The 22,900-nt window shown below is 52.2% G+C and overlaps 1 protein-coding gene across 1 annotated transcript; it reads right to left on the bottom strand.

The window, feature by feature from the left end:
• Nucleotides 1–12,249: 12,249 nt before the first annotated feature.
• Nucleotides 12,250–17,224, bottom strand: LOC112947121 (C-C motif chemokine 19-like). Its single transcript, XM_026039136.1, has 4 exons — nucleotides 17,148–17,224; nucleotides 16,112–16,235; nucleotides 15,897–15,993; nucleotides 12,250–12,351 (listed from the first exon to the last, which is right to left on the bottom strand). Exons 1-4 carry the CDS (start codon nucleotides 17,203–17,205, stop codon nucleotides 12,250–12,252), a joined length of 381 nt encoding a protein of 126 aa, XP_025894921.1. The 5' UTR covers nucleotides 17,206–17,224.
• Between the last annotated feature and the right edge of the window lie 5,676 nt (nucleotides 17,225–22,900).

The raw sequence follows: 22,900 nt of genomic DNA on the forward strand, positions 1-22,900 counted from the left end.
GCAATATCTTTGTGCAGCTATACATGATTCCTCACAGTTAATGAAAGAGTCATACATAGATAGCAAATGTTTAATGCAGACAAATCAAGTCAATTAAGCAATGCTGAGATCTGCTCTGAGCACTAATGGAGAGAAATGCATCATATCAATCTGCTGTGCCTGTCCCATGCAGGAGACTGCTGCTGTGGTAGGATACAACCCCAGCCCCTGTACAGGATCGACAACCTCCAGCACCATCCAAGAGCAAAAGACCTGAATGTAAATCTTACATTGTAAGATGTAAATCTAGGCATTCCCTGGGCCACCATGTAGGTTGATTCTCCTGCAGGGAAAGAAAAGTCCCAGAAGAGGATTTTGTGTCTTAAACAAAGACTGTCTTGTCGTACACATGGCTCCAGTGAAAGGCAGCCACTTCAGAGGGAGAGCAGTTCCATGCAGCAGAACGGAAAGAAGTAAATCTTCCCCACTTGAAGTGCTCCTTGGATCACTTGGACCCACTCCTTGGATCCATAAAGGGATTTTTGGCAGCTAGCAGCATGCCACCTGTTTTTATGGCAAGCTGGGGGTTCTAATGCTCTGCAGTGTTTGTAAGCATGCATCAAGAAATGCAAACAACTGATGAAAAGGGACAGTCTGCGTGGTGAAGGTGCCTCGGGGTGCACTCCCAGCACGGCTGTAAGAGGAACCATTCCTGGGAACCACCGAGCACATTAATGAACTAACAGCAGCAGCTGTATTTCCTCCACAAGTGCTAAGGAGGCCTGCTCCTGGCAGCATCAGCTCCATTTGTTGCCTCCAACGTTTCCTGCCTGGGAATGTTGTTTGATATCATTTGTTCTGGGATGATAAGGGCCCTTCAGGCTCCCTGGATGCTTCCTACAGGAAGGGATTATTGCCTCTTCCTCAGTGGGGATTGGGAAGTCCCCCTTGGGACTTTTTAAAGTCAAAGAGAAAATGTTAAAAAATGAAAGGAGGTGGATGACTGGGAAACAGAAACTGGGAACTTTAAGAAGCCAGAGTGCATGTGGCTCAGGGCAGCAAGCCTCAGCTAAACCCACTGACCCACTGCAGTGACCACTGTACTGCAAGTGCACAAAGTGAAAAGCCCTTCTGCCTCACTCAGGGGATTGCTGGGCTCCCTTCCAGTGCTTGTGTGGGCATGTCCTGGTGTTTGGGGACTTTGGGATCAGGGCAGAGGCAGTGACAACACGGACACCATGGCCTGTGGTGTGTCGCTGTGGCTAGAAGCTTCCCTATACCATTACCAATGTCACCATCTCTGAAGGCAGGAGAGCAAAAGCTTTTCAGCACACATTCAGCTGCAGTTTTCCAGGCGGTCTAATTTACAGATCCAGAATGGTTTAATCCATCAGGAAACACTTTCCTGCCTTGCATGCCTGCACAACCCATCAGAGACCACGCTGGTATGCCCCAGGCTATTGAATATTGCACTGCTCTACTAACCTGACCACATGTCCCTGGCTACTGACTCCACCCCATTCCTGACCTGAGGACACTGAGAGATAGGTAATTCCCTTTACCTAAGGACATCAAGTCGATGCTATGATGCATCTAATTTCAGCTTTCCAGTCTAATCCTATCCTGTAGGCTTAAGGTCCTGGCCTTTTAATCCTGGGTGGCTTTCACCAAGCAAAAGCACTTTCTGCCTCTATGTGGCATCTGTGATGAGTGACAAGCTGCATGAGCAGCAGGAACCCCCTCAGTCCTTTCGTGTTGCCTTCTCCCCAACTCCCAGGCTCCTGGAGGCTGGAGCCTGCTTTGCTTGTGGTGCTGACTGGTCCTAAGCTAACCAGCTATACTGCATGGTTATACTATATACATAGTTGTATACTGAGCATCATCCACATCCCTCCCCTGGTGCTGTCGGCCGAGAATGTCCTTTAGCAGAAGCAGACCATGATTCAGAGATGCCGGTGAAGCTGCACCAAGCTATTCTGGCCAAGGACCAGCATCCTTCTCATTGTGGATTCCCATGGTTTCTTGGCCATGCCTGTGCTGAGGGGCAGTGGTCACAGAGGCAGAGGGATCATGGGGATCTTCATCCCCTTTATGATGATCCAGATGCCTTCAGGAGGTGACAGATGGGTGGCATCAGCAGGCAGGGTTGCTGAGCAGGCTAGGGAAATAAGCTTTCTGTGCCCAGAGGTCAGGGATGATCCAGCTCCAGGCCAAAATAACTTTCCTTGCAGTCTCTGAGGGGATTAAATGCAGTAACTCGCCACAACATACTTGGTGCCCAGCTGAAAGCATCATGCAGAAACCAGACTATATAGAAAAATGCAGGGATGCTCCAGCTACATCTGTTCTAGGGAATCAGCTGTGCTTGGGACTGCTGTCTGGCCCGGGGGCCAACCGGCATGGGACAGCTGGCCTTTGTGTTATTCAAGTCTGTCACCCTTCCTAGCTGCATCCAGGCTGCCCGCTGGGAAAGGTGCTTGGCCTCTGGCAGTTGCTTGGCACAAGGCTAGTTGATTTGGACCAAAACCTGCCAGGATTGGCGCAGAGAATTTTTCATCCTCGGATAATGGTGTTCCAGCATGTGGGAATATTTGCTTCCTTTACTCCCATCCTCACAGCTTAATGTCTTGGAGACCTTAGACTACTGCTCACACCACAGCTAAAGATGATTGCTGGGCTACAGAGCCTGTAGGGATAAGCCCAACGCAGAAGAACAAATGTAAGGAAACCTAATATCGTTCATATGACATCACTGCTCAAATGTCGTCCTGCGCTGACCTACAGAAGGGTACATCAGCAAGGACCTAGGCCTTAAAATTAAGGAAGGACAAAGGAGATGATAACATTGTCTGTGGCTTGGTTCTGTGGTGGGAGAGTGGCCTCTACTTCCTGCATTTTTTCAGCTGTGTTTGTTTATTCCTGTTGCAAAAGCACTTGGGCTCTGCTCCAGGATCAAGTTCTGCAATCAATAACGTTTAGGTCTACCCTTTTTCTGCACAGTCCTTTAAATGCAGCAGTTTGAAAGCTGTTGCCTGAGGGTCCGAGGCAGAGCCACCAAACTCTGATGGATGATCTGTAGATCTGCTTCACTGATATAGTTCTTTCTGCTCTGTAGGACTTCCTGGAAGGCCATAAGAGATTTAAGGGCTGACAGAGGTTGGGAGACCCAAAAAAAAGAGTACCAATACTTGAAAGTTCTTGCTTTCATTTCCTCTTGTAGCCACAGGGAATGGGGCAACCATTTCAAAGGAAAGAAATCTCTGAAAGGACCTGCTGCCTTTGCTGGGCCAAAGGGAAATGAAAGCTCCCAGCACATGCTCCGGCACAGTGCCACCACTACTGTAATTCCCCAGTTTAATAATAATCCCCTCCCAAAGAAGAGCTGGTAAAGAGTGCGGAAAATAGAAAGAACAATTGCACCAAAGACGGCCGGGGATCATGGTGATGGCCAGCAGGTAGAACCCAAAGAGAGCATGGCAAGGAGGGTGCTGCCCAGCCAAGCTTCACTGCTGTTGCCACCAAGGAAACTTGGTCTCTTGGTGTCGTTCGGATCTGGGCTTTGTTGCCAGCTAGAGAACTTCCCTGAACGGACACCTGGGCACATGTGAGCATGGCCATGGCAGCTTCTCTTCCCCAAAGTCCAATGCCCCTAATGTCGTTTCAGCATCCTCCATGAGAGAGGAGACTTCAGCATTCCTGCAAAATGCTGACTTACTGGCTGACACTGACTTACCTGGCTGACACCATGTGAGAGGGGGGAGGACAAGGGCAGGGATGGTGGGATTGTAAATGTTCCTGTAAGGATATGAACCTGTCATATAATATTGTGACTTTAAACGAATACATGCAGAGCTGTGTAATCTGCAAGCCTGAGTACATTATATAAAGGCTGATAAAGCCTGGAGTTCTCCCTTGATCATTTAGTTATACCCTTTTGTCTTTTTTTTTTTTTTTTTTTTTTGAAGACTGTTACCAGACTGAGTTTGTGTATCTTGTACCCAATAAAGACATTAAGAGCCCTTTAATCTACTGCTGTGTAATCAGCAGATTATTTTGCCATAGAGGTAAACAGCACCGGGGTGAGACATTAGCTGTGCGTGGCTCAGAGCTCATTGAAAAACATCCTTGATTAGCTGCGAATTATTCACTGCCTGCACTCGCTATGGGCTGTGCATGGGCCTTATCCAACTGTAAACCAAGTGCCTTTCAGCATCCTCACACCGGTCACACACAGTCTGGTGGCAATTGGACAACCACGCTCCAGGACACCAGTGTGATGCCAGACCTCTATTCCTCAACATGGGATGTAGCATAATCTAGAGGGAGGCATCAAGCATCAGATGAAAGGGTCCATGCTGGACTGAACTGATAGAGGTTGGTGACGCAGCAGCATTTTTCCATGTGACAGTCAGCTCCTAATGTCATCCAGGTTGCTAATAAACTCCATGCCAGCCCTGCTACCTCAGCCTCCCCCAGCAGCAGGTATAAATCATTTCCATACTGTACAGAGGGGTCCATCACCATGAGCAAAGAGCAGTGCAGGGAGTACACATAAAGCCTGCACAAACTCATCCATCACGCCCTGAGCCCTGGTCCCCCTGGATGGATGAATGCTGTCAGGAACAGTCCTTCCCATGTTCTGACAGGCTCCAGGATAGACACATGTGCACGGCCAGGAACAGCTGATGGAGAACCTTGGACTCTGCCCACCCAAACAAAGGGAAGAAGAGGCCCAGCAGTGCCTTCCTTCTCTTTCCTGGTGGTGGACTGGCTTTTTTTTTTTATTTATTTTCTACTGGCTGAGGTGTTTTGGAGAAGCCAGATCATTCAACTCAGCACTGTTCTGGTAGTGCTGGGAACCAGGGGAGTTCTTGCTCTGCAAAACACCAGGTCAAGGAGCCAGCATTCTGCCTCGCAGACAAAGCCTGCGGCTCCGTCTGCAAGCACGCCTCTTCCTCAGGATGTGACAAGCACTCAGTAGGTGAAAATCCCCTAGGGACCAAGGACATGGCCACCCGGCAGCACTCTGCTAGCCTAGCATTGCTGGTACCCATTTCCCAAGCACAGACCCTCCTGCTCTCCTGGGACCCCCTATTATCATTGACCTCCTATAACATCTCTGCACCAACATGCAACAGGTCCCCCCTTCAGCCTGCATATGTTTGCTGCCCACACAAGAGCTACACCTGATCCTGCACAGCCTTGTGCTGTCCTGGTTCTAATTATACCTTAATGAAACCAAATCTTCCCACTTACCCACATAGCTGCTCTGCCCAAAGGGAACATCATGGGAGTGGGAGCAAGATTGCAGCGGAGATGCCATTTGGATTTGGCAGGACCAGAGGAGGTGAGGATTAATGACGGAGGTGGATAACTCGGCGGGCGATGGGATGCTGCAGCAGGGTGGTTTGAAAGGCAGTAATTAGGATCCTTGTATTTCTGAACTGGGAACTTGATGGGGCTGGATGTGGGACAATAATGAAAAATGTGGGAGCAGGTTAATGACATTCACTGATTCAGTGTCAGGTAGCCTACTGGAAGAAATGAGTGTAATAGATATAGGATGAAATGTAGCAGTAGAAAGGACGTAGGACAGCCTAAGGATGGCTCTTCTGGGTCAGGGCAGAAGTTGTCTACTAGCTACATAAGAAAAATCCCAAGAAAAAGACCAAAGCAGAATTAGTCCTCTCTGCTATCCCCTCCCAGGTTCCAGCAGCCACTAGTACAGGAACTTGCCTGGCTGGAGCTTGTGTTTAATGCACAGCAGTGTAGCCACCCTGAGGAGTTTGACTACTACTCCACAGGCCAGAAGCTCCTTAGACCTCCTCCCTGGGAGCTCTGCAGCATCTTGGCCATGTAGTTCAAGAGCCCAGTTAGGACTATGGCTGTGCTTGGCACCTCCTTTGTTTTCCCATCATTTTGACTATTTTCCTGAGGCCTCTCCCCTCTGTTTCCTGTAAAAAAGGATCCACAAGCAAGTTCATCCTCAGCAGGCACATGGCCAGCCTGCTTTATCAGACATCCAAGAGCCAGCCAGGGACTTTCCACTCTTTGCTGCTGTGCCCTGGGAGATTACCAGCCTGATACATCATTTGCTTTGGAGACTTCCCCAGCAATCCTGCCCTGTGCTGCCTTTGCCCTCCTGACAGCTCTATCTCCACTGACTCTTGACTTTGCTGTCTCTGGCTACTTGTTCCTGGTTTGGGTCTCCCTCTGCCTGGAAATCCACCTGCAGGTCTCACAGGAAGGATAGGAATTAAAACATTGCCTCTGGGCACTCCTACAGCTCTGTTTACCACGGGCATAATCTGAAACACGGGCAGTGCTGTGTGAATATGAGACAAAAATACATTTCCAATGATAGTGACTTGAACAGTGGAAGAGGTTGCCCAGAGAGGGTGTGAAATCTCCATCCTTGGAGATACTCAAAAGTCACCTGGACACAATCCTGGGCCATGTGTTCTAGGTAAAAAGGAGCTTGGAATAGATGATCTCCGGAGATCCCTTCCAACCTCAACATTCTGTGATTCTGTGTCCATATAGCCAAGAAAAAAAGCAAGAAAACATGGGTGTTTCTGCATTTGACTCTTTGTCCATGTTGTCCTTGATGGCCTGTATGATTGTGGCATGGAGCTGTGTACTCTCTTCAGACAAGACCTCGTACCCAGTTTAGCAGTTTTGGCTTTCAAAGGAAGCCCTTGGTAGCAGAGTAATGTCAAAACGTTGTCTCTAACATGTCCTCCATTCTCGCACACACTGTCTGGGACGGGAAAGCCCACCTCCTGAAGAGGAGAAGCAACACCAAGCAGACTGAGACTGTTCAGACTGAAAAGCATTGACCCAGGAAGGGGAATGATCAGTTCAATAGATCCTGAAGGCTTATGTGACTGCAATCAGTAATGCTCTGCAAGGGGAGAGATCCAGCCCTCAATGGAATTCCCTGTTGGATGGAGCTGTGAGTAGAAAGAGCAATGACCCTGCTGAAATCCAGCCAGAGCTTTTGTAGAAAAGCACCGTGGGGTCATATTTGCAAAGCTGGGGTTCATTCCCTGCATTAAAGAAGCAGCTCTTTGTGTTTTCCTGTGTGCAGAACGGGAAAGGCTGCTGCCTCAAAATGGATGATGCAAGCGAGACACAATCCCTAGGGACAGGCAGTAGCTTCTGCTCTGCATGGGCATGTCCCGACAGCCAGCCCAGCTTGTGATGAATGCCCTGGCATGCTCCGGTGCACCACAGCCCCCCAGCATTTTCTTTAGACAACTGTAACAAAAGGAAGACAAATGAGACCCAAAGAAACCCAACCCGCTGTTGGCCTCTTCTGTCTTCATTTACATGTCTCTTCTCCTCTCTCTCCATGTCTCTCTCTTTTGTTTAGGAGTGTGTCGGGCTTCTGGTTCCATTCCAGATATTTCCCCCTCCAGCTGTTCCCCATTCTGGAAAAGCGCTAAGCCTGGTCACTTCAAGACCATCAAAATCCTCTAGATTCAAACACCTTCACCAACCAAACATCACAGCCTCCATTTGAACCTACCCACATGGCCAAGATCTCCTGCTAGCGAATCGGCACCTCCTCTCACCATTGCCTCCCACTCAAAAATCCTCACCTCAAAATCTTATGAATGGAAATGAAACCATCAGGTAGGGAGGTCCCTCTCTGAGTCCTCTGGAGAGAAAGGACAGTAGGGCTCTGCCCTCCTCAGACCATTGAGTCCTGTCCATTGTCTGAGCAGGAAGCTGCACATCTGGAGCCTGGAAAACACTCAGCTTTTAGCAGCCATTTTTGGGTAAGGAGCTTGTGCTTAGGTCAATACCTTTTAAAGAAAGGAGCATTTTCCTTGGGAGGTGGGATGAAGGATGCAGTCAACACACTGAAGGAGTGTGAAGGAGTGAAGCTCTGGAGGCCGGTGCTGCAATACAGCTTCATGGTGCAGCCACAGAACAGTGTGGTGGGAGACGGGGTCCCAAAAGGCCCAAAAGGAGAGTAAAAGGTTATAACACAGTTGTTTCTCATCCTCTGTTAGCCCACCTATTCCAAAAAAAAAGATGCATTCATGTATGTTCAGCATCCAGGGGACACTGGCCCTAAGACAGTGCAGATCTCAAGCCCTCTCTAAGCTCCTTGTACCTTCTTAAGACTTTGCACCAGGGTTGGCTCAAAAGCCTGTGGGAGAGGTAAGGAAGAAATGTGATGTGTTTGGGGGTAAGAGCCCTCCTTGTCCACTGGATGGGTGAACAGTTTCATTAGGGGCAGAGCAAGCAGTGGAGCAAGGCGTGCACAGTGCCTCCCGCACAGAAACACACCTGGCATTGGGAATAATCATGCCAAAACATTCAGCTCCACTACGATTCCTCCAGCAGCTCTGTGGGGAACCCAGTCCTGCAAGGACAGGTGGTCTGGAATACATTTGGTGAGATGGGAACAGCATGTCCTGCCAGCCAGCTCTCCCACTTCAAACCAGCCTTTATTTCTGAACGAGGCGCCACAGCTACTTTCAAAAGGCGTTTCATACTAAGCTCCTTGGCTTCACATCTCCCCTGAAGAGCGCTTTTCTCTCTTTCAGTTGCCTTTTTTTTTATTCCCCAGACTCAAGTCTCAAACTGTGTGGTGAAACAGATCCATGACTGCCAAAATCCTTGCCACCAGCACACTAGCGCATGGCCCAGATGGTCCCAAGTGACAGGAAGGATGTCTTTTTTCTCTGCTGAAGACTTTCACTCCACTATTGGCATCTGCACAGCCTGCTTCACTTCAGAGGGATTTCAAGGACATGACGCAAGATCAGCTTCCTTCAGTCAGATCTTCCAACTTTTTGCCTCCTCCTAGGACAGTTTTGTGCCACAGGCGCTAGGTCAGTTCCTGAATTTGCACTGGGGAAGAAGGGCTTCTTGTGGCCATGGGTGCCTCATGTCGCATTCAAAAGATGAGTGGGGAATTCAGAGTGCCACTCTTACCTTCTACCTCCTCCTTCTAGAAGTATCCTCAGGATCACATTCCCAATGACTTCATGAAGCCCTCAGAAATAACAAGCCAGGAAATCATATAAGCCAGAGAAAGCCGAACTYTGTCACTGGAAATCCAATAGACTAGAATAGGTCAGTGCTACTTAAATCTTTCCAGCAGATATTGGTCTAACATTAAAAGTTTCCAGCAATGAACACAGCCATTCCTCATCTGCCTCTTCTGGATAAATGGAATTTCCCCTTACTGTCTGACCCCAAGGTCTCTAATGATTTTATATGGTACCAAAAGTAATCTCAGAGAATAGTTCCTTCACTTCCCCTTTGCAGGAGCTCTCTATGCATTTGGAAACCATCTTATCTCTTCCTAGAAACTTCTTGCCTCTGTGGTAAGCCCAAGGTCCTTCAGTCTGTGCTTAGAGGCCAGGACATCCAAACTTCTCATCAACCCTGCTATGCTCCTTTGTAATGCTCCTAAACGAGCTCACATTTTTTCAAAACTCAAATATCTCATCTTCTCCTCTTCTCCATGACCACGTCTCCAACAAAGAGTGGATTTTCAAACTTCTGCAAACAGATTCTCTCATGAGTAATTCCCAGGATCCTCAATGAATGTGATTCAGAGAGAAATTAAAATGTGGTCCTTGCAGAAGCGAAGGGGGCAGAGCCTGGCTGCACTGACAACAAGCTCTAGGACTTGTATTCCATCTTCCACATCCCAATATCTGCAACACTGTCCCCTTTTCTCTACTGTCCACTTTTCACCACTGCAACTGCTTCCAAACTGAACTGCAGACCTGAGCACTGCTTGGATGAGGCTGACTCACCAATGGCTCTTTACAGCCATCATTTGCTTCAGTCTGCGCTAGCATAGTTTTAAACTCTAATCCCATAGCACACAAGAGCGCTAGAAGATGCTCATTTTTGGCCATAGGCCACTTGTATTTGATTTCTTATCAGCAGGGCCAGTTAGTTGTCTAACCTCAAAGAGACCAGGGTGGAAAGAGCTTCTCGCCAGTCACCCCCCATCATCCTTTAAAAAATCTATGGTTCCTAGTGTCTCTGTTGAAATATGGGGCAATGCAACCCAAATAGGGTAGTTCATTCCTATTTCAAAAGAGAAAAGGCAATGAAATCCAGCAACCCTGCAGCCTCCAACACTGGGAATTCTCTGGACGTAGCTGGCATTGGCCGGGCAGGGAGAGGCAGATGCTGGAGAATTGTGCAACAGCTGGGAAATCAAACCAAGCGCTGTGAGAAGATGAATCTGTAGGTGTAGTGTATCTGGGACACTTCTGCTTTTGTTCTTTGCATTATAGTGGCTGTCATCCATCACTGTAAACACTGACCAGTGTCCTTCCAAAAGCCTCATCAAATAAAGAAAAGATGGTGGTGGAAAAACACAAGTTACAGGGTATTTCAGGGAAAACGCTTGGGTCGTCTTGCCAAAGACCATTTGAGAGCTCAGCAGATTCCCAATAGCAAATACTCCCTCTCTGGAGCATTGTATCTCCAGAGACAGTGGAAACTGATGGATGGCTTGATAGATTAAACAAGATTAATGAATGTGCATGTAGACAAAGTTGCTGACAGTGTGGGGACAGTCAGTGCACAGTTGAGCAGAAGAGGGATTTTCCCTGCCAAAACGTCTGCAAGGAGGAAATCTTGCTTTCTGTGGGAAAGCAGAGAAGAGGGTATTTAGTGGAGGAAGCAGACTGAAGGCTGCAGGGAGTGAGTCTGCTGTGCCAAGCATCTGCACTGGCATCTGGACTGCACCTTTAGCTACTATCTGTAGGGAGACAACACAGTGGCCTGGGGTCTAAAATCCCCCCAGACAGCCACTGAATGTTCACTACGCAGGAAAAGTCTGGAGTAAAGGGGGACAGGGACAAACCAACATCACTAGAATCACCAGAAGACCCATCCATGGACCCTGTGGCACAGATAAGACTATGCAGAAAGGTTCTTTCAACATGAACAAAAACCATCCCACCCTCACTCTTGAGAGGCAGGGAGAGGTCCGGAGCATTCATGGCTTGATCCAAGACAGGGACACAGGAGTACAGCCAACAGACCCAACCAGCACTGGTTGAGGAACACTTAGCCAACCCAGGCTGGAGGCAGAGCAAACTGAGCCCATGCCTTTTTCACTTTCAGGCCAGACTATCTTGCCTTGGGCAAAGAGCAAACTCAGAGAGAGCTACTGAGGTGCAGAATATTTTATTCGAATACCCAGTGGCCAGGAAAAACAAAACAAGCAAACAAAGCTTGTCAGAAGCTCTCAAACACCCCCACTGATTTATAGCTCAGCATGCAAATGCCAGACAGGCTTACCTAGGGCCCAGCTCAGCTAAGCCTAAGTCAGGAGGGAAAGGTGGGGAATGCCACAGCAAATGGCATTGAGCCTCTCATCGCTGCCTACCAGTTTATGGGGAGGCATGGCTAATAGGGAAGGTACTTTCCAAAGAGATTCCTGGCAGCAGGACAAGCCTCCTGTTTGTTTGTATTCCTGGTTTTCTCTTTAGTCTCCAGGTTTTACTGCTACTGTGCACAGCAAGAAGATGGGTGCATTTGAGAACACGGAGTGTGGCCAAGCTCGGTTCACCGCTCCCTTTCCAAAGGGCAATCTGAGCCCTGGGATCTGGGCCAGCCCCAGGTAAGGGCGTGCTAGGCTTGTGGCTGAGCCTACACTGCCATGAGCTGCAGTACCTGCTTCCTGTAAGTGAGCAGAACTGAGCCCTGCGTGGGTACAAGAGTCCTCATCTCAAGCAACTTCTGGGCTCAGCTTGACCCCAGAGAGCTGAGCCACACTTCGAGTTGGGTCAGGAGAAACAGCCTGCTTCCCTGCTCCAGTTCTGGCATCATCAACCAAGCAGCCAGGCCACCGCAGAGCTGGGGAGTCTCCCGGGCACCCCTCGGTGTGTGGGAGAAGAGGGACATCCTGTCCTTTCCCTTGCCAGAGCACCTGGCAAGGCTTTGCTGCCATCCCTGCCCTCCGGTGAATGTTCCTGCTCTGCTTTACATTCCATAACACCTGTAGAGCAGCTTGCAGCAATTACCCCACACCCTACATGCGTGGGGATGGGCCAGAATTAAGTGGAATCCACCTCCCTGATTCTTTTGAATTATTTCTTTTTTTGAAGGAGTCTGACCAAGCATCCAGGCGCTGAAGGGCAAAGTGAAACCAAAAAAAGCTGATGGAGAAACGAAACTAAAAGCTCCGGTGTGGGACTGGTTCTGCACAGACCCAGGAAGGGAGCGGGAAGCCCCAAGCCCAGTGCTTCCAGGCTGGTGAAGGGGGCAGAGCCACCACTATCTGTAGGTGATAGGAGACACAGGATGGGGCTGGGCAGATGGGGAGCAGCTCGTGCAGAGCTTTGGGATCCTCAGCTCCAGCTGGCCCTGCGGTTTTCCCTCTCTCCCAGGGCACAGTTGCCCTGTCCTATGGGCTCCCAGGCACAGTCATCTGCCCACAAAACACCTAGATTTGTTGGTGCCCTCTGCTCCCTTGTGCCAATGTGGAGCTGTCAGGACACAGCTACCATCCCTGTGGCTGCAGCCCTGTGTTCTCTGCCCCAAGGAAACACTGGAAGATATTCCGCTTTATTTTCCTTTTTCTTTTTTTTCATATTTGCTGATGGTGGGAGCTCCATGGGCTCTGTTCCGCTCTGCAAGTGGGTATCTGCAGGAATATCTCATAATCATCAAAACCCTGTGAGACCCTTTGAGAGTTCCTGAGACTTGTCCTTCCGCAAGCAAGGCTGGCTGGAAAGGAAGGTCTCTCACAGATGTGGGAGGTCCAAGCATCTCCCATGCCCATCTGAAAGAGGGCAGAGCCTGAGAGTTTGCTGTGTCTCAAGATGGGGTAAAAAAAAAAATGTCTGTGACATTCATAGCAACATAAGATCAAAAGTAGGCAAGGCAGAAACCTCAAAACCCTTGGACAGTCCAAGCAGGGATGAAGCAGAAGGTCCATCAATACAGAGTTAAAAACAGTTTATGTCATCGTGCCATAGGATGTGGATGGTGGATGCACTTTGCTCCTAAAACCCCTTCCAGTGCCACCCTTCTCCATGCTCTGTCTCCTGCAAACACTTTCCACCCAGTTCCCATGCTAACAACCCACATAATGGGTTGGATTGGCTTTCTCTTAGTTCTGCAAGGGAGGTGAAGTTTAAAAATAATAAAAAAAAATTAGGTCCAAAATGATGGGAGAGAGAGAAAGAAATGGGAAATCTTGGAGGATTTCTACTCAAACTTGCTTTTGGCTGGGGCCTAAGGTTTTTGACCCAGCAGTGATTTGCTGCTTTCTTTAAGGAAGGCGGCTGCTTCTCTCTAAAGAGATCATTGACATTTTTAATAAAAAAAAACCCTCACTCTGCAGTTTACTTAGGACTGAACCATGTTTTTTTGACAGATTTCCGAGAAAAAACTCTAGAGCGGGGACAGCTGCTGCAGAGCTGGAGAAGGAGCACCCAGACTTGCCACATCCCTACTTCAGCCCTGGCCGAGCTGGACCGGCAGGCTCTGCTCTGCAGAACAGCATCTCCTCCTGTCCTTGACACAGCTGCTCCATCAGTCGTGGGCTGGGGTAGCCTGATGGCAGAGCTAAGGCCTGGGTCACTGCACGTGTAGAAGACAACGACCCGGCAGGGATTTGCAGTGTGCAGATGCATTGCTGAGATGGGCATGTTCACCGGCCCGAAGGAGCTGGGATCCAAGGGATTTTCAGCTGTACTCTTACAGGAAATGGGGCCAAGAAGCCCTGCAAAGCCTGATGGAAACAGGAGAACTTGTGTCCAATATCAAGGTGGTTGGTGCAAGCCCATTCTTCCTCAGCTTCATGAGGACTTGGGCCAGGTCCCAGAGCACTAAGCTCTTTGCCAGGGCAGTCTTCAGCCAAGGATGAACCTTATCTGCCTCAGACTGGCTGCCACTGTCCCCTCCTGCAGCCTCTGCCCTGCTCTGGGATGCCAGGCCCCAGCTGTGACAGCTCATTCCGGGCTGACATCCATCCTGAGCATCATCCCTCTCCCCTGGCACGGTCCCACGCTGGGTCACCGAGCGAGCGGCAGGAAAGCTCCTGCCAAAGCAAGCGCCAGTTACTCTCTTTTCCCACTCACGATGTTTGTCTTGGCCTCTCTTCCCATACCAGCCATGCTCTTGTTTCTCCTCCTCCTCAGGATTGGGTTTCTAGAGCTGTCACTAAAACTAATGAGCTGGGACAGAGATGATGTGAAGGCTCTGGGAAAGGAAGAGACAGACGATCCCAAGACATTACGTGTGCTTACATAGCAGGGAGGAGGGGACAGCTGGGACCAAGCTGGGACCTTTGCCACCAAACCAAAGGAGACATTGGCCCAGGGGAGAGAAAGGGCCTCCCCTGGGCTGGAGAGCCCAAAGTCTGCTCCACCATGGGCATCATCCCTGGAACATGTGGGCTCCTTTGCCTGGGGATGTGGGACTTGAATACAAAGCAGGCCAGCCACCAGTTCACTTTCATTATTATTTATTATTTTATTAACAAAATCACAGCAAAATAAGAAAGAGTGAGAGGAAGCAGGTTACACTCAGAATTATTGCCACACGCAGCTCTAGCAGCAAACACTTGGATGTGGTGGGGACACTGCTCACGCGTCACTGCTGGCCAGGCAGGAGCTCAGGGCTTTGGGAAGTGAAGCATCGATAACTGCCCTGTTTCCAAGCCGCTGCCCCCAGGAGTCAGCCCCAAGTTCTCACCATCACGCTGATGCCCTGCACTCATTTCCCTCAGGCCAAGTGCTGCAGTGGGGCCAGGATCCCACTGCAGACACCCACTGGTGTCTACCCTGCCAGCTTCTCCTGGGCCACAGAAGAGCTCAGGCCAAGGATGCAGATGGAAACAAGGCGGAACAAACAGGCCTGTGTTGGAGGCCACGGCTGCTGTTCCAAAAGGAAGACTGAGATCCCTCAAACTCATCTTGCAGAATAATCTGCCAACCAATTTCCACCCAGTTCCTGGACATGATTGAGGTGAAGCACCGAGACCTGGGGCTCCCGTAGCCCCTGTGCCACCAGTCCTGCTCTGCTCATGGGGATGCTCCTTGCTGGGGGCTCCGAGCTCAGCCCAGCACCTCCGGCTCAGCCTGACGCAGGTCTCAATCACACTGGGACAGAGCGGGGAAGGGAGGTCGGGCAGGGCTCTGCGCAGCCCCGCGCGCAGGCACGAGTCCTGAGGAGGGTCGGCCCTGCACCCTGTGCCTGCGAGGGGAAGCGGGCCGACTTCACAAGCTTCAGATTCACAGGCAGAAGCTGGCCCTGGAGTAGGGACCAGCCGTGGGCTTCTTTGGAGCCTATTTTCCTTGAGATTTGGCCTGGGGAAGGCAAGAAGGCAGCAGCAGGTGAACACGATGCCTTGGGGGCAGGAGTCCCTTCCCCAGGGTCTGGGTGGTCACTGGGAATTTCCTTCCCCACCCAAGTCACGGTGGCAAAGCAGAGGGGACAGCAGTGTGGATCTGGTTAGAACAGCACTGCAGCAGTCACAGCAATGCCACATCTCTGGAGCAGGGACCTGGCAGAGCCTGTCTGCCACCAGGGTCATAGACATGCCTGGAGGACTTGCAGAGCACACACTAAGCATATTGTCCTTGATAAGATGTACAGCCCAGGGAGGGCCTGGAGGCAGTCATCTCTCCCAGACAGACAGTTACAACAGTGCCAGGGACAGTTTTATTTGGGATAGAATTGGGATTGCAGAGGTCACAGACTGGTCCCACTTTGAGGGAGGAGGGCTGGAGACTAAGACAAATCCTATGGTGATATCCAGCCTATCCATGGTATCCTGCAGCATTCCCCTTGCGCTAATCATCACCCAGCCAGACTGGGAAAATCTCACTTGGTGGCAGGTTAAACCTACCCACGGGTGGTCCCAAGGCGCAACCACGGAGCTGAGCCGGGGCAGGCCAAAGACTGGCTCTTACCTTCCTGGGGGAGCTGGCGTCCAGCCTCTCTCGGAGGCGAATCACCCATGGGGCTTCCAGCGGGGCACAGAGGCGCTTGCCCTTCATGGTGATGAACCTGCGAGGTCCACGGAGAAGGAAGAGAAGTTCAGCGGGATGCTGCACCCTCCCTGCACCCTGCTTGGCCTCCATCCCTGGTGGGTCCCCCCGGGACAGGGCCGGCCTGGGTGTCTTACACTGTGGCAGGGATGATGCAGCCGTCCTGCACCAGCTGCAGCCGGTAATCCTGCACGATCCGCCATGGGATGTGGTTCTCGCTCGTCCGTAGGCAGCAGTCCACAACGTTGTTCGCGACGGACACTGTGGGAGGAATGTTACACATGGGCTGAGGTCGCAGCTTCAGCACCCCCAGCTGCTCCTGCCAGGCTGAGCTCCCCTCGTCCTGATCTCCAGGGCCTTGTGGAGTGAGTCCGCAGTGCGCAATCAGGAGCAGTAAATCAGGCTGCAGTATGAAAAGCGGGAGTGATTCCAGGCTGGGGAATATTGCTGCTGTCTGAGTCGGTGGTCTCGGAGTCTGGGTGAACCGTGGGTTGCCCCACACGGAACAGAGCAGGATGGCACCCGTGCAAGCTCAGCGCGGAGCTCAGCATTCCCACGGCAAGCCCTGCCCCTGCACTCAGCCCTGATCGCAAATGCAGCTCCAGCTTTATTGGACCCACTCCCTTGCGCTGGGAGCCCTTTGCCTCCTTCCAACAGAAAGCCAAGCAAGGAACAGGAGGCTGGAGGAAGGCAGCCCTCGGGCACACACGGCTGCTTGTTTCCTCCCCAGAGCCAGCGCCTGCCAGCGCGATGCCCCGGGATGCCTATAGCCCCCTGCAGCCTTGCAGGCCTGGGAGAGATCTGTTCATCCTGCATTACCTAAGGGGCAGCTTCATTTCCAGTGCCATGGAGCAGCACATTTTCCCTGGTGTGCTGGACCTGCAGCAGGCCCGTTCCAGCAGAGAAATATGGGACCTGGGAGAACCCAGCCTGGTCTGCACAGCCTGGGCTGGGGCACTGGGAGGCAGGATTGCTCCACAGCCCTGCAAGATCATTCCTGGACTTTGGGCAGAACAGAGTCCCTCCGAGTTAGGAAACAAGCAGATGACTGGGAAGGGCTGTGACAGTCCCAGCAATGGGTCCCTCTCAATATCGACTGGAAACCCAAAAGGAGACAAGAAGCTGATTCCTCTCCCTTCAGCAAGCAAAGCACCCCACAGCATTCCCTCTTACCATCCAGGACACATCCCAGCAGGAAGAGACTGAGGAAGAGCAGAGGTGGGCACCGCATTTTGCTGCTGGCTCGAGGCAGAGGTTGCGCGGGGAGCGGGCAGCGTCCTCCGGGCAGGAGAGGTGAGCGCTCTGTCCCGCTTCCCTGCGCTCTGACACTGGTGCTCCCCTGCCTATTTATCCTTCCAGCCCGTGGCTTTCACTTTCTTTTGGAGAAGAGGGTGGGAAGTTGCAACAAGCCTTGCCAGAGGCTAAATTTCAATCTTCAAACAGTTCCCGGAGGTCCCACTGCCTTCCCTGCAGCCAGCTGCTCTCTGGCCTGGGCACAATCCCCCTCCTGCCTTCCCCGCTGCTGGCAGCCTGGGCATGGGGTCTGTGACCAGGGTTGTCCTGGTGTCCTTGAGAAATCACCCCAGGATAGACCCACTGGGAGTGGGTCTCATCCTGCATGTTTCCCAGTCTTCCCTCCAAGAAATCCCTGAAGGATTCCCAAATGGCTCAGCCCTCATCAGCCTTTCCAAGGCCAGGTGTGCAACTTGCCTCAGCCCCTCTCACCTCTGCTGGGACACCCTGCCATGCTACACCTTGAGGTTCGGCCAGCACGCTCCGCTTACACGCTGCAGACTCACATGCTCAAAGGCAGACATTTGCTTCCCAAACGTCCCAAGCTTCCCAAGTGTCCTGTCAAACAGTGCAACAGCCAAAGGCACCTGCAGGCTTTTCTGGAAGCAGTTTTCTAGAGCAGAAATGCCCATGGAGGCTGTCACTGCAGAGCATCTCCCTGGCTGTGCAGGCACTGCAGGAGGTGAAGACCTGCTCTTCTGCTGCACACTGTCACTGCAAACCTGCACTCAGGGATTGTTTTTCTTGGAGAAGATGGATAATTCCAGGGCCAGTGCCTCCTGTGTCCAGGTCCCTTACCCAGCCTCTTTCATCCTCATAGGTGGCATATGGGGTGCTGGGAGCAGAGGGTTTGTGCAGCGGAGAAGGTGAAGGGTGTCTCCTTACTGTCAGTAATTCCCTGGTGTGGGTTTGGAGCCAGGATCTACTTGAAGGGGTTGGGAGACAGGATGAGAAGCAGCAGCACAAGTTACATCGGGGAAATTCCCATTAGCTACCAGTAAAAAATGTTCCCAGCAAAGGTGGCCAAACACCAGAGCAAGATCTTCATAGCTCCAACTTCTCCTTTGCTTCAGCCTTGGCCTTTCATCGCTCCTTGATGGGGAGTGCTGCAGAATCCCTCCACGGGTACAAGCATCCAGCTGGTGACAAGGCAAGGGATTAGGACTGGAGGGGATCCTGGCTCCCTGGGCCCTTCTTGGATGTGCAGGACCCACAGAGAGCGAGTTCTGCCCCTTCACCGGTCTGCAATAAGAAGCAAGAGGAGACTCCAGCTGTGCCATCAGCCAAGGTGCCCCTTGCCAGCACCAGCACAGGCTGTCTCCGAGGGACAGAGGCACCAAAGTCCCGTGTCCAGCTGCTCCCCATGTCCCAACAGGCTGTCCCCATGGCAAACAAGTTAGGAAGGAGCCGGCGGGCAGTACAAACAGTAAAAACAGGATGTACTAGATTAACTTTGCCAGCACCTGCCTCGCTCTGTCACTCATAGACCCTCTTATCAGAGGGAAATCTTGACTGACAGAGGGAATTCAGGCAGCGGGGGATTAGTGTCAGTCATGGCCCCCAGCCTCCTTGGGGGATGCAGCTTGGCTCTGGGACCTTGGTTTTCCATTGGTGTGCCCAGGGCTGTGCCGAGGACACCCCGTGGCAGGGAGGGCGACAGCTCCTGGCTGAGGATCACCAGGAACAAGCTCTGTTGTTCCAGAACCTGTTCTTCCCAAAGAAAGGCTCTGCCAGAGCAGTGCCACACGGGCACTCGTGATGCCCCTTCCACCTTCGGAGGGTTTTGCTGCTGATGGAGCATTCCCGAAGGCTGCAGCTTTGCCAGGGATTCTGTTGGTCCCCTTGTGTGAACCTTGTACAGACGCAACTGGGGTCCAGGTCCCCCCATGGCGAGTGGCTCCGATCCAACTGCTTCTGGATCAGGGTAACCACACGTGTCCGGAGCTGGGGATACATCCCGCTATGTGTTAACTCCTTGACTGCCTCCAGCCTCCAGCACCTGCGGTGGCCGCTGGCACATGCCTGGGGAGGAGGCTCAGCCTCCTGCACGAGCCAAGTGGGTGAAAGCGCAGCCGGCACAGGCCCCGCGGGGAGGACAGGGGCTTTCCACAGGCGTTCGGAGAGGGGGATGCAGTGGGTTTCCCCCCTCTGCTGGGCTCAGTAGGGTTTCTAAGAAGTGAGTGCTCATCTCTGATGTCCCTCTCTGCGGTATGCACGGAGGTGTCCTCATCCCACTCCACGGCTGAGTCAGGAGCTGCGGGGAAGCAGTGCGGTGTGTGCACGGGACGGGAGAGAGGGAGCTGACAGGGAAAAGGGGATATGTGGGGATCCAGGCTCTCGAGAAACATGGGAATGGGCAGAGGATCTGGCATTACTTGGGAAGAGAGGAGAGCGCTGTGTGCGCTGGAGCCTTGTCCCCAAGGAGCAGCGCTGCAGGCAGGAGCATCCATGAGCATCCAGCCTCAATAACACGTCTGCTAATGCAAATGGAAACAGCGAGGGAGGTGGGATCCCCGCGGGAAACGCAGCTCATGGAAATGCAGATGGACTGTGAGAGCAACTCCATCCCCAGGCTCTCCTTGAGGAGGACCAGCCACTCTGCTTGAGTCCCCCCAGCGCCTTCCTGGAGCCCTGGAGCTTGCAGGGGTCTTGCAGTGGTCTCCTCTCCCTGTCTGAGCAATGGAACTGGGAAGAGCAAAGGGGGAATTCCAGTGAATTCCAGCACAGCCAGTCCCTGGGGCAGGATCTCGCCTGGCTGTGTTTGCCTCATTGGGCAATACTGGGACATCACAGCTGCTTTGATTTCCTCTGCCTCCACTACAGCATCATTGCATGAAAGAGCCTCCCGCACAGTCCCCGGTGCCACCTGGAGCCACAGACAGCCGTGGGTCGTAGGGCCATGCTGCTTGGATGGGTTTCCTCTAGCCAAAGGGAATCTGGCTGCTCTGGTTTGATTTAGTTGGGGTTTTTAGAGAAGGAAAATGAGCCAGCTGTGCCTTTGCCCAGAGGAAGCAAACGTGGTCCCGAAGTCACGTTAAGAGGGATGCTAAAAGCCCCAATTCCTGCTCCACGAGCACCTCTCCGTTCATGACTATTGTTACCTTTAGCGTCATTAATCCTGAGATTCCGGGATGCAACAGACATCAGAGACAGGGACTTTGAGCTGTGTCCCACTCCACCTGCCCAGGGCAGATCCATCTTCCTGGATCTCTGCAAGGCACAGATCCCTCACCACAAAGTGGGGTTTTTTTTGTAGCACCGTGCAGATTCTTGTGGTGGCCCATGGGGAATCTGAGGACGTGCGTAACTGGGCAGTGGTGATGGGAGTGAGTCTCATTTCTATCAGGGCTCCATCCTTGTCAAGGACCCTCATCCCTAGCATGTGTCTCTTCTCCCTTTCCCTCCTCCGTTGCTGCAGTAAAGCTGGGTGCTATGGACACAAGCTCTGGGCATGGTTGCTCCCTGTGCCCTGCAGGGCATTCAGGAATGGCTGGCCAGACTTTCCTGGGCTTCCTGCAGATCTCCTTGGAGAGCATCTCAGCACTGGTGAGGCTGCACCTCGAATATTGTGGTCAGTTTTGGGCCCCTGGCTACAAGAAAGCCCTAAAGATGCTGGAGCGTGTCCAGAGAAGGGGAATGAAGCTGGTGCAGGGGCTGGAGCACTGAGCTGTTGAGAGCAGCTGAGGGAGCTGGGGTTGCTTGGTGTGGAGAACAGGAGGCCCAGGGGAGACCTTATTGCTCTCCCCAACGACCTGGAAGGAGGCTGTAGTGAGGTGAGGGTTGATCTCTTCTGCAGGGTGGCTACATATAGGAGAAGAAGGAATGGCCTCAAGTTGCGCCAAGGTGGATTCAGGTTAGATATTAGGAAAAATTTCTACACGGAAGGAGTGGTGAAGCGTTGGAACAGGCTGCCCAGGGAAGTAGTGGAGTCCCTGACAGTGTTCAAGAAACGTGTACATGAGGCACTTAGGGACGTGGTGATGGGTTTACAGCTGCACTCGATGATCTCAAAGATCTTTCCCAACAATAATGATTGGATGATGCTCTGTAACCTGGATGTGGGCACCTGCTTCTCATTGTGGGATGTCCAGGAACGGAGCGGGGAGCTGCACAGCTGTTCCCCTGCCGGACACAGCCCGGGTGCCGCACATGTCCCGCAGCAGCAGCGAGCAGTGGGCGCTGCAAACGCGCCCGTGCCCCTGGCAGGAGCCGTGTCCCAGCCCCTCCGTGGCTGCTGCCCGCCCAGGACCGCGGCTGCAGCGTCTCCAGGTGCGCCCACCTGGAGCACAGCCAGCGCTTCAGCACAGGACACGCCTGGAGCATCGTCTGCGCTGGTTATCTCCCGAGCTGATCTCCTGGCCCCAGCTCAAGATTATGTTTCTTATGGCTGCAGGCTGCAGTTCATCTCGCATGGCTGTCTTACGCCTGTCACCTCACCCTTTCCTCCAGGGTGGCCAAGCCCTCCTAGCTTTTCCCTCTGCTTGACACAATTGCAATTTTTCTCTTCCCGCCAGGAAAATGGTTTGTACAGCCCTGCACACTCACTGCTGTGCATGGACTGCATCAGAGCTGCCCTGGCTTTGCACGTGGGGCAATGCCCCCCATCCCTGCAGCCACTCTGCCCTGCCCAGGGTACAGCCACGTCCATCCTCCTCCGCTGCTTCTCTGCTTTAGTAGAGCACCTTCTTTGTCCTCTTTGCTCACATCAAACCCGTGCGTCCACACAGAGAGCTGGGCAGCACCCACACCTGGAACTCCTTCCTGCAAAGTGCCCTGTCCCCTCTGCCTTCCACTCTGCATTTGCAGCCACAACTCGGTGCCTCCTCACCAAGTCTGACCCTAGAGGGCTTGCTTTTCCTGCAGGAGGTTTCCAGCACTAGTAAAGGACATGAGGTTTGGCCAGGACTCCCAGGAATGTTCCTGGGACATCTTGGCTCCAGGGAACTGTCCTCAGCCCATTGCCTCTCCCTGCAGATCTCCTCAGGGCGATGCGTGCGCCAAGCACCGCTGGTCGCCAGCCTCTGCAGTAAGGGAGCCCCACTAAATATAGTATTTATATATTTATATATATCTATAAATATATTGATACTGTGAAATATAAATATATTTCACAATATATTCACATATATTGGCAATATAAATATTGTGAAAGTGATGTTCGTAAATAAAGCTGTGTGCAAATGCCCCTGTGTGGGGCAGGTGTGCATTGGTGTCTGCGCCTCGATTTGTGCTCCTGGCAGGTATTTGTGTCCACTTATATGACAGGCATTGAAGCAGAAAGCCTGCTTTTAGGATGAAGTGCCTACAGGGCACGTCCACGGCCACATTTAACCCACCATAGCCCCAGGCCTGTTCAGCACTTACATCTGCAGCAGCAGAGAAGCCAGGCTGTGGTTCACATGCTGGCTCGCTCCTGCCATCTGTCTCCTCTCTGCTCTTTGCAGCTGCAGATGGATTTGGTTAGGCCCCATTTGTAGGGGTTTTCTGCAGTCATTTCGCAATCCCGATACACCAAGACAAGACCAAGAGCTCGTCCGACACAAGCGAGAGTCAGCCTTGCAGCGCCTGCACGCGGCTCGCCGTCAGCAGACGCCGGGGCGAGCTGCTTCCAGCCCTCCCACGACAGCCCTGGC

Source organism: Nothoprocta perdicaria, unplaced genomic scaffold, assembly GCF_003342845.1.
Source record: "Nothoprocta perdicaria isolate Ctin4 unplaced genomic scaffold, notPer1 scaffold_10, whole genome shotgun sequence".
NCBI classification, from domain to species: Eukaryota; Metazoa; Chordata; class Aves; order Tinamiformes; family Tinamidae; genus Nothoprocta; species Nothoprocta perdicaria.

What these genes read in the sequence shown, in the direction of transcription:
- LOC112947121 (XM_026039136.1), bottom strand. Translation starts at nt 17,205, where the DNA reads ATGCGGTGCCCACCTCTGCTCTTCCTCAGTCTCTTCCTGCTGGGATGT. An exon ending in GCTGGGATGTGTCCTGGATG is followed by an intron (nt 16,236 to 17,147) that starts GTAAGAGGGAAT and finishes TTCCTCCCACAG; the next exon opens with TGTCCGTCGCGAACAACGTT. An exon ending in TGCATCATCCCTGCCACAGT is followed by an intron (nt 15,994 to 16,111) that starts GTAAGACACCCA and finishes TGGACCTCGCAG; the next exon opens with GTTCATCACCATGAAGGGCA.